This window comes from Anguilla anguilla, chromosome 1 (assembly GCF_013347855.1).
Source record: "Anguilla anguilla isolate fAngAng1 chromosome 1, fAngAng1.pri, whole genome shotgun sequence".
In the NCBI taxonomy this organism is placed as follows: domain Eukaryota; kingdom Metazoa; phylum Chordata; class Actinopteri; order Anguilliformes; family Anguillidae; genus Anguilla; species Anguilla anguilla.
The window spans coordinates 81,320,875-81,335,339 of record NC_049201.1 but is presented as its reverse complement, the minus strand read 5'-3'; the positions used below and the strand labels follow the sequence as shown (position 1 = coordinate 81,335,339).

Genomic DNA, 14,465 nt, shown 5'->3' with positions numbered 1-14,465 from the left:
TTCCGCGGAGCAGTAATAGATCCCTTCCTCATCGGAGCCTATTGTAAGATTTTGCCCAGATCTGAGTAAAGTTTTCGCGTTGACGTCCTTCTGTATGTGCCACTTGTAACTCCGGATGGGAGGATAGCTCTGACTGCTGCACATCAAGGCCACAGTGCTTCCTTCGACAGGCCGCCCTCTGCTGGTCATATTGTGAATAACCCTTGTTTTTCTGGGCCCATCTGGATGGAGACAGAAATGAGAATGAGTATATTTATGTAGTAATATATTTTTGTACTTATAATAATAATAATAATAATAATAATAATAATAAAGCACAGCTTCTCTGCTACAGATTTGTCTGCATATAAGTACACAGAACCCATTTCACGTTTCACTCACACATTTATCAGACCTGAGGTCTGAGGTCTGTTTAAAAAAGTACTTAAGTGTGTAAAAAAGAAAACACTGAAGGATCCGTCTTTATGAATTCAGCAAAACGTTTGTTTCACATTCGCGGTTGCCAACAGCCCAGCGTTAGTAAGGTCGTCCAGTATTTCAGCCAAAAATGGGTTTTCCCACCTGTCCCGTATGTCCATATTTACCTGCCATCAGTGAATTACAGCAATACACTGAAACAGGAAGCAGGTAACTAAAGAACCAAACCAACAGACAGATAGCACCCTTGTGAACGACCTTACAAATGCAGGCTGTTATGTAGGCTAGCTTGCGCTGGAAATGTAGTTGATCTGATGAATAACCAATCCCCTCGACACATGAACTTGCATCATGAGCTGCAGGAGAATGCTGGAAACCCTTAATCACATTTACCGCATGTATGCCTCCTGTCATTGTATTAACTGCATGACGACTTTGAAGGTTTTTTGGAATGTTTTTTCTAAATTCAAAGCCAGTGATTTAGAACCCCATTGCACTTAATAACCAGCAGTGATTGTTACATCAGCATTAACATTTTCTGTTCAGAACATGCTATGCATACATTTTCACATATTTGTGATAGTACACCTTAAAGCAGGGTTGCCCAATCCTGTTCCTGGAGATCTGTCGTCCTGTAGGTGTTCGTTTCAACCCTAATTTGGCACACCTGATTCTATTGATTAGCAGCTCAATGAGATCTCTAGCTGTTGAATGAGGTGCGCTTCATTAGGGTTGGAGATCCACCACCTACGGGATGGTAGATCTCCAGGAGCAGGGTGGGGTCAGCCCTGCCTTAAAAGGTTGATAGGCAGGTGACATAACTGGAACAGGCCCTTGTAGAGCGGACAGGTGAGGGAGAGGCACTCACATCTTACAGTGACGTTGATGACGCTCGAGTTCCCTTCCCCGATTTTGTTTCGGGTCCTGCAGAAGTACTGTCCCGTGTGCGCCTCCGACAGATACCTGAGGGTCAGAACCCGGCCTTTTCCCACTTCCTCCGCCCCCCTGCCCGTCAGCTTGAACCAGGCGTAGGTGGTCACATTGGGGTTGGACCGAGCCTCGCAGCTGAGATCCAGGTTCATCTTTTCGTTCACCTCGCCTCCTGGGTTCCCCGTCGCACGGACGTCTTTGGGCGCATCTGCCGCGAAAATGAGAGAGACACGCCGAATTTACACCCCGCACCCCCACCCCCGTCGAATCCCATTTCAACACTGATTAACAGGGGAAAGAACTCCGCTGTGCTAGGGCATCCTGCCTCGTAGAAAGTAGCATTTAAGTCCAGGGGTTCCCAGAATTTTTCCTGATGCGATCCCAAATGAATGTTCTCAAATTCACGTGACCCCCAGCACCCCACTCACACACACACCTCGTGCCTAACAACACCCGTGACTATATTGGCGCTGTACCACGACCTCTCACGCCTCGTTGCTTTATTGTAGTTGGGCTGTTGTGATGTTTGACATGTTGCAGCGTACAGCAATATATTTTAGAGATACAAACATTTTTATTTTATTTTGTTTTTCAAAATTGTCTAAATTTCCAGGTGACCCCATCCTCAAATCAGGTGACCCCCATGTAGGGTTGTGACCCACAGTTTAGGAATTACTGATTCACCCTTTCATTTAAAAACATGCTTTAAAATATTATTAAAATGAATTTATTTTAAATGTATTATGTTTGCATTTCGTATTAGCATGTTTCTTTAAATTAGAAGCGTTTTAGTATTTCACAAGGCTTTGCCTCCTTAAACTATTGATCATGAAAAAAAGCAAGTTGTGTGTTTTGGCTTTTTGAGACACGTGCTGTATCTTCACACAGGGTGAGGCAGGGAAAATCTGCTTTCTTATCAAGGGAGTCACGGGCTTCGAAGGTTTGGGAACCACCAGCCCCCCGGAATCTGCAATTGCCTCAACCACAAAGCCTCTAAAGTGGTGGAGGCATTCATTGCTTTACCAGTGGCACAGAGATATAAACCATGCTAAACAAGAACATGAGCGTGAACCCTTATTTTATTATGAAGTATGAATCGGCAGATATTTCAAACATGGGTATCGCACTCAGCATCTCCCCTTACTCTGGTAGCAGTTGCTATCTGCTAGTTGCAAAACTACTTGCAAGGTCAGGACTGCCTGTTACAAACTGATAGAGTGATGGGGAGACCGCACCAGCAGATACCCCTAACGGGGCCACCAGGCACAAGGAACTGAAACAAGCATGACATTAGCATCTCGGGACTCCGCCCACTTACAGTACACTACCAGTTCCTTTGTGGTTTTTTTCAGGCCCTCAGAGTTTCTGGCCTGGCAGGTGTACCGGCCCGCGTGTTCGACAGACGTGATGAAGGAGGCGGCGAGAGAGGTGCGTGTTGGCTGGTCCGTGGACTTTCCTTGGAGGAGTTTGGGGTACCGGGACAGGTCAGAGAGGCGATCGGAGGAGGGCGGGGCCCAGGTCAGGGTGAGCTCGGACAGAGGGAAGCTCTCCACAGAGCAGTGGATGGTGACCAGGCTGGACTCTCTCACCTCGCTATCCATGGACATGGTGAGGCCAGTAGGCCCGTCTGTGGGTGGGGAAACAGATGAGAGCCGAGACGGTAAGCCTGGGCAAAGACGTGTGAGGTGGGGGGTGAGGAAGAGGAGAGGAGGGAAAGCGCTGTAACGTCACTCTGTATAACACAAGCAAACCTGGTTTCAGTGAAAACAAGACCAGAAAAACACTGTGACAGCACGGCACAGACTGTGACAGGGAAGCACAGACAGAGACAGGGCAGCGCAGACAGTGACAGAACAGACTGACGAGCACACTACAGACACTGACAGGGCAGCACAGACAACACAGCAGACTGTGGCAGTGCTGAAGATTATGACAACACAAACTGTGATCGGGCAGAAAAAACAGTCAAAGAGTAAGAGCAGAGAACGGATGGTGATTGGAGAGCACAGACAACTACGGTGACAATGAATCACAGACATTCGCTGTAACAGTCACAGGCTGAGTATTCACAATGCGCTGGGACTCTAAATACAGCACTCACACAGGACGTCTACACGGAGAGCACTGGGACTCTAAATACAGCACTCACACAGGACGTCTACACGGAGAGCACTGGGACTCTAAATACAGCATTCACACAGGACGTCTACACGGAGAGCACTGGGACTCTAAATACAGCACTCACACAGGACGTCTACACGGAGAGCACTGGCACTCTAAATACAGCACTCACACAGGACGTCTACACGGAGAGCACTGGGACTCTAAATACAGCACTCACACAGGACGTCTACACGGAGAGCACTGAGACTCTAAATACAGCAGTCACACAGGACGTCTACACGGAGAGCACTGGGACTCTAAATACAGCACTCACACAGGACGTCTACACGGAGAGCACTGGGACTCTAAATACAGCACTCACACAGGACGTCTACACGGAGAGCGGTGGATTTTTCAGCACTGATGATGTTCTTGGCCTGGCACGTGTATTCCCCGGCGTCGCCTGCACTGATGCGCCAGAATCTGAGGTCTCGCCCGTCAGACTGTCCGTTAGAAGGCACGGCCACCTTGGTCCTTCTTGGACCCCTCTGTCCACCAGGCTCTGTAATCGTGCGGAACCAAGTGTAGCCGTTGGGCTCAGGACGGGCGTTAGTCTCGCAGGTGAGCGTCAGGCTTTCGCCGGCCTTCACCCCTCCCTGACAACAGCTGGCCCTAATCTTTGTGCCTCTGGGTCCATCTGGGGGAAAAAAAGGAAATACATTATTTGTTTACCAAATACACTGGCTAGGCAGGACAACATGAACAGGCCGATCCTGGGCTGGACGGCCTGCGCTCGACATCGAAACACTCTCGTGTTCTTGTGTTCTCGCGTTCTCGCGTCTCCATGTCGCTGCCGTTCCACTGAGCATGACATGAGCAGCTGTGGCGGACTCACAGTTAACGGTGATCGTAACCTCCGGGGAATCCCCCGAGCCCGCGGAGTTTGAGGCTTTGCAGCGGTAAGAGCCTCTGTCCTCGGGTCGTACGGCCGGGAAACGGAGCACTGGGCCAGTTTCGAGCAGGACGGTGTGGTCTCTGTACCGCACTCACACAGGACGTCTACACAGAGAGCACTGGGACTCTAAATACAGCACTCACACAGCACGTCTACACGGAGAGCACTGGGACTCTAAATACAGCACTCGGACAGGACCTCTACACGGAGAGAAGATTCCTTGCTGAAAAATTCTGGTCACTTTTATTCTTTTTCTTTTTTTTTTGTGGTATTAAAAATATTGACTAACGTAGCATAATCGTCATTGCGGGGAAATAGCATGAAATCCTGTGGGATTGGGGTTGGGTGGGTTAAGTGGTGAACTTCCATCTCTGGGGTTGTGAGTTAATTTTAAAACATGGGTGACTCATAAGGTTGCCAGATTTAAAACGTGTCCAATGTGGACAGCATGCACATGCCCACATTGGTGACAGGGCAGCTTAAAGCTTAGAGTAGGAAAGGAGGACAAACAGTCTGACAGTGCAAATAGAAGATGGATTTCAGTACAAACTTACAGCCAATTTTCAATCAGTTATTCGGAACAGTCATTTAATATTGTCTGGTCAAAACCGTCTGGCATCTGGCAACCTTATGTACGTGTGACACAGTATTTCTATCAGAGTCCTTTGGATCATATTCATTGTACACTTTCGTGAATTGGTTTAATTTTTACAAGCATCTGAAGTATTTGAAATTTATCAGAGCCCGTTCAAAACGTGTGACCCAAAGCTTATCTGCACATAGTAATGTGTAAAGAGCAGAGAAGATTTAGCAAACTTTGGCGCATACGCACGATCGAAACGTATCTCTATGGGGTCCGAGCTGCTGCTTGAGATCTCGTTTTCCGCGGTGCAGTAATAGATCCCTTCCTCGTCGGAGCCTATCGTAAGATTTTGCCCGTGTCTGAGTAAAGTTTCCGCGTTGTCCTTCTGTACATGCCACTCGTAACTCCGGATGGGAGGATAGCTCTGACTGCTGCACATCAAGGCCACAGCGCTTCCTTCGACAGGCCGCCCCCTGCTGGTCATATTGTGAATAACCACTGGTTTTCTGGGCCCATCTGGACGGAGACAGAAATGAGAATGAGTATATTTATGTAGTAATATATTTTTGTACTTATAATAATAATAATAAAGCACAGCTTCTCTGCTACATATTTGTCTGCATATAAGTACACAGAACCCATTTCACGTTTCACTCACACATTTATCAGAACTGAAGAATAAAAGTACTGAGGTCTGATTAAAAAAGTACTTAAGTGTGTAAAAAAGAAAACACTGAAGGATCCGTCTGTATGAATTCAGCAAAACGTTTGTTTCACATTCACGGTTGCCAACAGCCCAGCGTTGGTAAGGTCGTCCAGTATTTCAGCCAAAAATGGGTTTTCCCACCTGTCCCGTATGTCCATATTTACCTGCCATCAGTGAATTACAGCAATACACTGAAACAGGAAGCAGGTAACTAAAGAACCAAACCAACAGACAGATAGCACCCTTGTGAACGACCTTACAAATGCAGGCTGTTATGTAGGCTAGCTTGCGCTGGAAATGTAGTTGATCTGATGAATAACCAATCCCCTCGACACATGCACTTGCATCATGAGCTGCAGGAGAATGCTGGCAACCCTTTAAATCACATTTACCGCATATATGCCTCCTGCCATTGTATTAACTGCTTGACGACTTTGAAGGTTTTTTGGAATGTTTTTTCTAAATTCAAAGCCAGTGTTTTAGAACCCCATTGCATTTAATAACCAGCAGTGATTGTTATATCAGCATTAACATTTTCTGTTCAGAACATGCTATGCATACATTTTCACATATTTGTGATAGTACACCATAAAGCAGGGTTGCCCGATCCTGTTCCTGGAGATCTATCGTCCTGTAGGTCTTCGTTTCAACCCTAATTTGGCACACCTGATTCTGCTGATTAGCAGCTCAATGAGATCTCTAGCTGTTGAATGAGGTGCGCTTCGTTAGGGTTGGAGATCCACCACCTACGGGATGGTAGATCTCCAGGAGCAGGGTGGGGTCAGCCCTGCCTTAAAAGGTTGATAGGCAGGTGACATAACTGGAACAGGCCCTCATAGAGCGGACAGGTGAGGGAGAGGCACTCACATCTTACAGTGACGTTGATGACGCTCGAGTTCCCCTCCCCGATTTCGTTTCGGGTCCTGCAGAAGTACTGTCCCGTGTGCGCCTCCGACAGATACCTGAGGGTCAGAACCCGGCCTTTGCCCACTTCCTCCGCCCCCCTGCCCGTCAGCATGAACCAGGTGTAGGCGGCCACGCCAGGGTTGGACCGAGCCTCGCAGCTGAGATCCAGGTTCGTCTTTTCGTTCACCTCGCCTCCTGGGTTCCCCGTCGCACGGACGTCTTTGGGCGCATCTGCCGCGAAAATGAGAGAGACACGCCGAATTTACACCCCGCACCCCCACCCCCGTCGAATCCCATTTCAACACTGATTAACAGGGGAAAGAACTCCGCTGTGATAGGGCATCCTGCCTCGTAAAAAGTTGCATTTAAGTCCAGGGGTTCCCAGAATCTTTCCTGATGCGATCCCAAATGAATGTTCTCAAATTCACGTGACCCCCAGCACCCCACTCACACACACACCTCGTGCCTAACAACACCCGTGACTATATTGGCGCTGCACCACGACCTCTCACGCCTCGTTGCTTTATTGTAGTTGGGCTGTTGTGATGTTTGACATGTTGCAGCGTACAGCCATATACTTTAGAGATACAAAAAGATTTCTTTTATTTTGTTTTTCAAAATTTTCTAAATTTCCAGGTGACCCAGTTGTGTGTTTTGGCTTTTTGAGACATGGGCTGTACAGCACTTGAGTTAATCAGTTCTTAATCAATCAGAATTTACTTAATCAATGGTTAAACAACTTACATAACGTCTACACAGAGAGCACTGGGACTCTAAATACAGCACTCACACAGGACGTCTACACGGAGAGCACTGAGACTCTAAACACAGCACTCACACAGGACGTCTACACGGAGAGCACTAGGACTCTAAATACAGCACTCACACAGGACGTCTACACGGAGAGCACTGGGACTCTAAATACAGCACTCACACAGGACGTCTACACGGAGAGCACTGAGACTCTAAATACAGCACTCACACAGGACGTCTACACGGAGAGCACTGGGACTCTAAATACAGCACTCACACAGGACGTCTACACGGAGAGCACTGGGACTCTAAATACAGCACTCACACAGGACGTCTACACGGAGAGCACTGGGACTCTAAATACAGCACTCACACAGGACGTCTACACGGAGAGCACTGGGACTCTAAATACAGCACTCACACAGGACGTCTACAGGGAGAGCACTGGGACTCTAAATACAGCACTCAGACAGGACGTCTACACGGAGAGCACTGGGACTCTAAATACAGCACTCAGACAGGACGTCTACAGGGAGAGCACTGGGACTCTAAATACAGCACTCACACAGGACGTCTACACAGAGAGCACTGAGACTCTAAATACAGCACTCACACAGGACGTCTACACGGAGAGCACTGGGACTCTAAATACAGCACTCACACAGGACGTCTACACGGAGAGCACTGGGACTCTAAATACAGCACTCACACAGGACGTCTACACGGAGAGAACTGGGACTCTAAATACAGCGCTCACACAGGACGTCTACACAGAGAGAACTGGGACTCTAAATACAGCACTCACACAAGACGTCTACACGGAGAGCACTGGGACTCTAAATACAGCACTCACACAGGACGTCTACACGGAGAGCACTGGGACTCTAAATACAGCACTCACACAGGACGTCTACACGGAGAGCACTGGGACTCTAAATACAGCACTCACACAGGACGTCTACATGGAGAGCACTGGGACTCTAAATACAGAACTCACACAGGACGTCTACACAGAGAGCACTGGGACTCTAAATACAGCACTCACACAGGACGTCTACACGGAGAGCACTGGGACTCTAAATACAGCACTCACACAGGACGTCTACACAGAGAGCACTGGGACTCTAAATACAGCACTCACACAGGACGTCTACACGGAGAGCACTGGGACTCTAAATACAGCACTCACACAGGACGTCTACACGGAGAGCACTGGGACTCTAAATACAGCACTCACACAGGACGTCTACACGGAGAGCACTGGGACTCTAAATACAGCACTCACACAGGACGTCTACACGGAGAGAACTGGGACTCTAAATACAGCACTCACACAGGACGTCTACACGGAGAGCACTGGGACTCTAAATACAGCACTCACACAGGACGTCTACATGGAGAGCACTGGGACTCTAAATACAGCACTCACACAGGACGTCTACACGGAGAGCACTGGGACTCTAAATACAGCACTCACACAGGACGTCTACACGGAGAGCACTGGGACTCTAAATACAGCACTCACACAAGATGTCTACATGGAGAGCGGTGGAGTTTTGAGCGCTGATGATGTTCTTGGCCTGGCATGTGCATTCCCCAAACTAATCGACAGCAGGTAAAACTTTGTGGGACATACAGGGACACAAGGTCATACTCAATGGGTGTCACATAAGGGACATGACATTTTTGGCACATACAGGGCAGCCCTGGACAGACATGACAGGTTGCCATTTTTTTCGTAATAAATGTATCATGCAGAACACAAGGGATATTAGCTGCACACTGTGTATTGCTAATGGGGATCCTAAATAAATAAATAAATAAATAAAAAAAGAAGAAAGATTTCTGTAAAATGGAAAAAAATGCACAGAGACTGGATCAACAGCATTGTGGGTAATTCAGATATCAGTCATGTGTATAACGTAGCTTCGGTGTCTCTGATATGAAGATTGCAGCATCGGCGGGTAAAACAATAAAAATGAAAATTATGTGGCTTACATTCCACGGCCAGCGTGATGTTTCTGGAGGCGCACGCCTCGTTGCTCGGCGACGGCCAACAGGAGAACTCCACCCCGTCATGTGACCAGTCCGCTTCGAAGCGCAGCTGGGCTGTTTTCGCACCCTGGGTGTCGGGGCCTTCACTGGAGGCCAGGCCTGGCCCTGAGCTACGCCACTCGGGGCTGTTCTGGCAGGGCCCCACGGTGGAGCACCGCAAAATCACCTCTGCCCCCGCCTGGACCAGCTCCGGCCCTGTTACGCTGACCTGGCAAGGGTTCTCTGCAGAGGTTCGACAGGGGAAGATCGTTATGATGATGAAGATGGTGATGATGATGATGATGATTACGATCATGAATATGATGATGAAGATGATTAAGATGAGGATGATGGTGACTATGATGAAGAAGATGATGATGATGATGATTATCATCAGTTTCATCATCATGTGTTAATCTGTGATGGATTTATTTAGTTGCCTAAAGACTATTTTTGTCATGTTCTGGGCTTCTTTGTCTGAGGAAAGCGTGCAGCCCCCTCTGCTCTGGGGCCTATCATTGTAAAGCAACGCGCGGCTTCTTGGCTGGCTCGTACGACCATCGTGAATGTGAGTAATTGTACACAGTCCCTCATGAAATACATAAATGCAGATGCGCATGGTGATAATGAGATGATATCTGTGTTTAAGTGAGCCCAGAACAAAATAAGACCAAACCAGCTTAATTACATAGCAGCCATCTGCAAATATAAGCAAAAGCATTACTGTGGGTAACCTTGAAGTGTGTCCCTTCAGGGTTTCAGGTTGTGAATATCTGAAATGTTTCTAAACTGTTTTAAATCATCAGTCCTATATCTGGCATACTAATGAGGACAATGCTGACAGTTTTGCCAGTAGCTGGTTAAGGGACAACAGCTATCAGCATTTATATTGCACACAGATTCCTTACAAATACATCACTGTTGGTAACTGAAGCATGCTTCTTCTGGATTGCCGGTTGTGCGTCTTTGCAACGACTACAGCATAAATCCAATACCAGACAAATACTTTTCATACAGTAGACAATTAGACAACTACTAGATGGTGAAAATGAAGGGGCCTATATATATATATATATATATATATATATATATATATATCATTGCAAAAGAACTTACTCTGAACCTCAAGACTCATTTCAGGCTTGCTGCTCTTTTTCACTGTGTAAGGAGGATAAGGTTTATCATAGTATCTAACCGAGTACTTTCCGCTGTCTTCCAGTGTCAGGTTACTGATGGTCAATTTGTGTAAATTGCCAGTGGAACCCACAGACACTCTGTTTTCAAATTCACTCGCGTTGTGTTTGTCAGGTTTGAGGCTGTGCACGATCGTGCCCTCATAATCATTTGCCTCCTTATTCCACACGGCGTCCTTCAACCAAACAATGTACCCAGGATCCCCTATACCGGACAGAGTGAAGTTGAACGTCACACAGGAACCCTCTTTCGCCGTCATCTCACTGAAACTGCAAGCAGAGTCTTGCGGTAGAAAAGGAGAGAGAGAGAGAGCGAGAGAGAGAGAGAGAGAGAGAGAGAGAGAGAGAGAAATAGGAACCATTAGAGCAGTCAGTCTGCCTCTAAAGTGGAATTTTCTGTTCTTAATATTGCACTGTTGGATTGCAGCAGAAAGATAATCCTCAGAAGTTATTGTGTTCATTCGTCAAACCGTGGTTTCTAGTAACAAGGACCGATTTCTACTGGGGAAAAAAATGGTTACGAGTGAAGTTTGTCAGTGACAGAGATAAGGGCATAACGAAACGTGCAAGGGACAGGGATGTCGTAGCAGGTACATACCACCAATCAGAAAGAGGACCATGGCCCAGAAAGAGATCATGATGAACCTTCCTTTATCAGTGTGAGAAATCTGGAAAAGAAGACACTGTGAACCCACTTATGAAGTGTGTGTGTGTGTGTGTGTGTGTGTGTGTCTATGTCTGTGTGTGTATGTGCATGCATGTGCGTATGTATGTGTGTGGAGATGTGTGTGCATGTGTTGGCATGCATGCATGGGTGTGTGCCTGTATGTGCTTGCATATACGTGGGTACATGTGTGTGAATATGTGTGTATGGGTGTGCACGCACGTGTGTGTGTGTGTGTGTGTGAGTATGCATGGTTGTGAGTCTGTGTATATGCATGCATATGCATGTATACGTGTGTGTGAATATGTGTGTACGTGTGTGTGTTTTGTACAGTATACACATGTGTGCAGGTGTGCATGCCTGTGTGTGTCTTGGTGTAGGTGTACCACAGCTGTGAGTGAGTCATTCTCAGCTCTGTGGTTCCTAATAAGATCATCAGATCACTGGTTTGATGCAAACCCCCCCTCCCCTCTGCCCCCCTGCGCTCCCTGCCCCCACCCCCCTTTCCTGAAAGTGGGTTATGGTTGGACCTGTCACGTGTGTTGATGATGAAGAACACCAGTCTTAAAAACACTTTCACTGTTTGTTTTATGTAAGATTTAACTTTCCAAAATCAGGAAATATAAAGAGTGCTCTTGGCTGTGCCAGCTCTGCTCCTTGCATAGTAGAGCCGTATCATGGCTCACAACACAGTTAATGCAGACTGCAGCCGATTAAAAAAACATTATTTAATTAATTGCAGTCCAAGACACCATTCTCTGTTGTGATCAATCTACGCAGCCTACTCTTTCCTAGTACACCCAGAAAGATCAGCATCTGAATAAAATAAACATCTTACGCAAGGATGTGTTGTACAAGCAGGGATCCACACAGGATTTGAGTCAAAAGCACGTCATATCTCCACAGTATCTCCACTAGTAATTTGCTAAAATATTAATATGTACAGTTAATATATGTTAATATTTTTGAATAAGAATATTTTACTGAAAACCTTGAGTGCATATCTTTCCTGAATGGAATTACTAAATTATTTAGATCAACGCACCTCTATTTTGAACTCAAAAGGCCACAACAACAGCAAAGTCAATTTCTATTTAAAGCGATAACACTTGCTATTTGCTTTCCCAGACCAGAAACAAGGCAGAGTACAGACAAATGCTACTAAACTCACAAACATTCAAATGAAATGTTCATAACTGTTGTAGCAATGGCATTGACACCTGTACCTGGAGGGGGGGTAGAGAGACAACCCCATCAGAAACAGAAATGGTGGAAATCATTTACCCATGAAAGAATTGTAAAAGTGGCTGCTTACCTACAAGTTGGATGTGACAGAGGATTAGAAATCAGCTACAGTTAATCTGGATGTACTATGTCCTTATCGTAAAATGACTGAAACTTAATAATGGCCCCTCTTCCTTAGACAGGAAATATACACAAACAGAACTCCCCTACTCGCCAGTGCATTTTCACAGTTTAGCCAAGTGTCAAAAGTTTTTTTCTTAAATTGGTCGCGAAGAATTCAGTTCCTCAATCTGCCCCCCCGACTGCAGCCGCCACCACCCTTTCCGCATCGGCGGCCATGGTGGCGAAGGAGCCGCTGGCGGACTTGGCGGTCACGGGCAGTGCTATCTCCACCACGCGGGCACCGGTGGGCTTCTGCTTCTCTGCGGCCGCCAGCAGCTTCTTCACGGCACTCTTGGTGACCTCCCGGAAGAGGGGGCAGGCGCGCAGGGCCTTGAGCCGCACCCCGTCCTGCCCCTGTCGGCGGGCCAGCCCCTCCAGCGTCGCGTCGTCCAGGCCCAGCGAGTCGCGTGCCTTGCTCAGGATCCGCACCCCCACGCCGGCGTCCACCGCGGAGGACACCAGGGGCACGGGGATGGCCGAAACGCCGCCCGAGAGTGAGGCCGCCACCCACACCAGCGCCTTGAGGGCGTCCCGCTTTCAGGTCACCATGGCGACGGACAGGGCCGGAAGGGCCAGGAGGAGGGCGGCAGCCTTGACCTCCGGGACGTCCCGCCACATTTCCTCCAGGAGTTCGGGGAAGTCCAGGGTCTCCAAGGCGGTGCCACGTACCAGGAAGACCCTTGGGGAAGCCAGGCCCTCCGACTCCAACGCCTCCTGGCTGGCTTTCCGCCTAGGTTCCATGGACTCCCGCGAATCGCGCTAAGAGGCCAGCAAGGCGAAGTACAAAGCCTCCCTCTGGAGCGATCTGGCCTCCCGCCACACGAGGGAGCTGTTGCTGCAAAACCGCATCCGAGAGGACGTCACGATGACGGCATTGTAGCGCAGGAACTTGACTTTCTCCATGTACTCCTCTGGGTCAAAGGGCGAGCCATCAGGGACCATGGGCAGGTCCCACAGTCGGAAGTCGGGGTGTTTGGGGTTTGGGTAAACTGTCAGCTCCTCTTGGGGGCTGGGGGAGGGGAACTGGGCCGCCCCACCGTCTCCGGGCGTCTCCGGGCCCCAGGCCGTGGAGGGAGTTGAGGATGGCGGTTTTCTCCGGGCTGCTCTCCCCCACCACGGCAATGTTCACCCTGCTGATGAGGTCCTCCACCGCCTCCTTCACCTTGGAGAGCCCCTTCTTCTCAATGGACTCCTTCAGCACCTCCAGGAGGTTCAGGCTGCTCAGCACGTCCGCCATGGAATCCGTCCTCAGCTGCAAAAAAAACCAGACACCAACAAAATGACAAATCGCACTATTTGTCAGGAGTGGCCTGGTCCTGATCCCCAGAGGTCCAGGGTCTGCTGGTTTTTGTTTTTGCCTAAAAAACGAAAGCCTAGAAACCAGGCGATGTGCGTTAACTGTGAAATCAACTGCTTTAATCGATCGACTAAGTGTCGAGTAGCAATAGAAATGCAGATATTTTGCGGGTCTCCAGGGCCATAGCTGTCAACCCGACTGTGATTTACCTGCTAATAACTTCAATGAGTATTAGGCAACGTGTTAGGAGCACAGCTGAGAATGCTTTTAAACTGTATGACTTTATGGAACACAATTTAATATATATACAGAATTCTCACAAAAACATGCTGTTGTGAAATGATTCAATTATTACTTTTAAATACTTTTTTAGAAATTGTTTGAAATTATATTTGAAATACTGAGAATACTGAGTATTTAAATCACAAAATGTATAAGGAGCATTTGCATTTATTCAAATGTCTTTAAAAATACTGAATTTTCAAATAAAAAGGGTTTGATTTAATTAAATTATTTG

The 14,465-nt window shown here is 47.7% G+C and overlaps 1 protein-coding gene and 1 pseudogene across 1 annotated transcript in view; both read right to left on the bottom strand.

The window, feature by feature from the left end:
• Positions 1-12,713, bottom strand: part of LOC118226837 (sialoadhesin-like) — a 140,081-nt gene extending 127,368 nt beyond the window's left edge. The window contains exons 1-6 of the mRNA XM_035416795.1: positions 12,560-12,713; positions 11,179-11,248; positions 10,504-10,863; positions 9,352-9,630; positions 6,562-6,831; positions 5,238-5,504 (exon numbers count right to left, since the gene is read on the bottom strand). Coding sequence (XP_035272686.1) covers positions 5,238-5,504; positions 6,562-6,831; positions 9,352-9,630; positions 10,504-10,863; positions 11,179-11,218 — 1,216 coding nt within the window. The 5' untranslated portion in view covers positions 11,219-11,248; positions 12,560-12,713. The remainder of the gene's footprint in view (positions 1-5,237; positions 5,505-6,561; positions 6,832-9,351; positions 9,631-10,503; positions 10,864-11,178; positions 11,249-12,559) is intronic.
• A 25-nt stretch (positions 12,714-12,738) lies between these two features.
• Positions 12,739-13,888, bottom strand: LOC118227023 (annotated as a pseudogene).
• Positions 13,889-14,465: the final 577 nt, after the last annotated feature.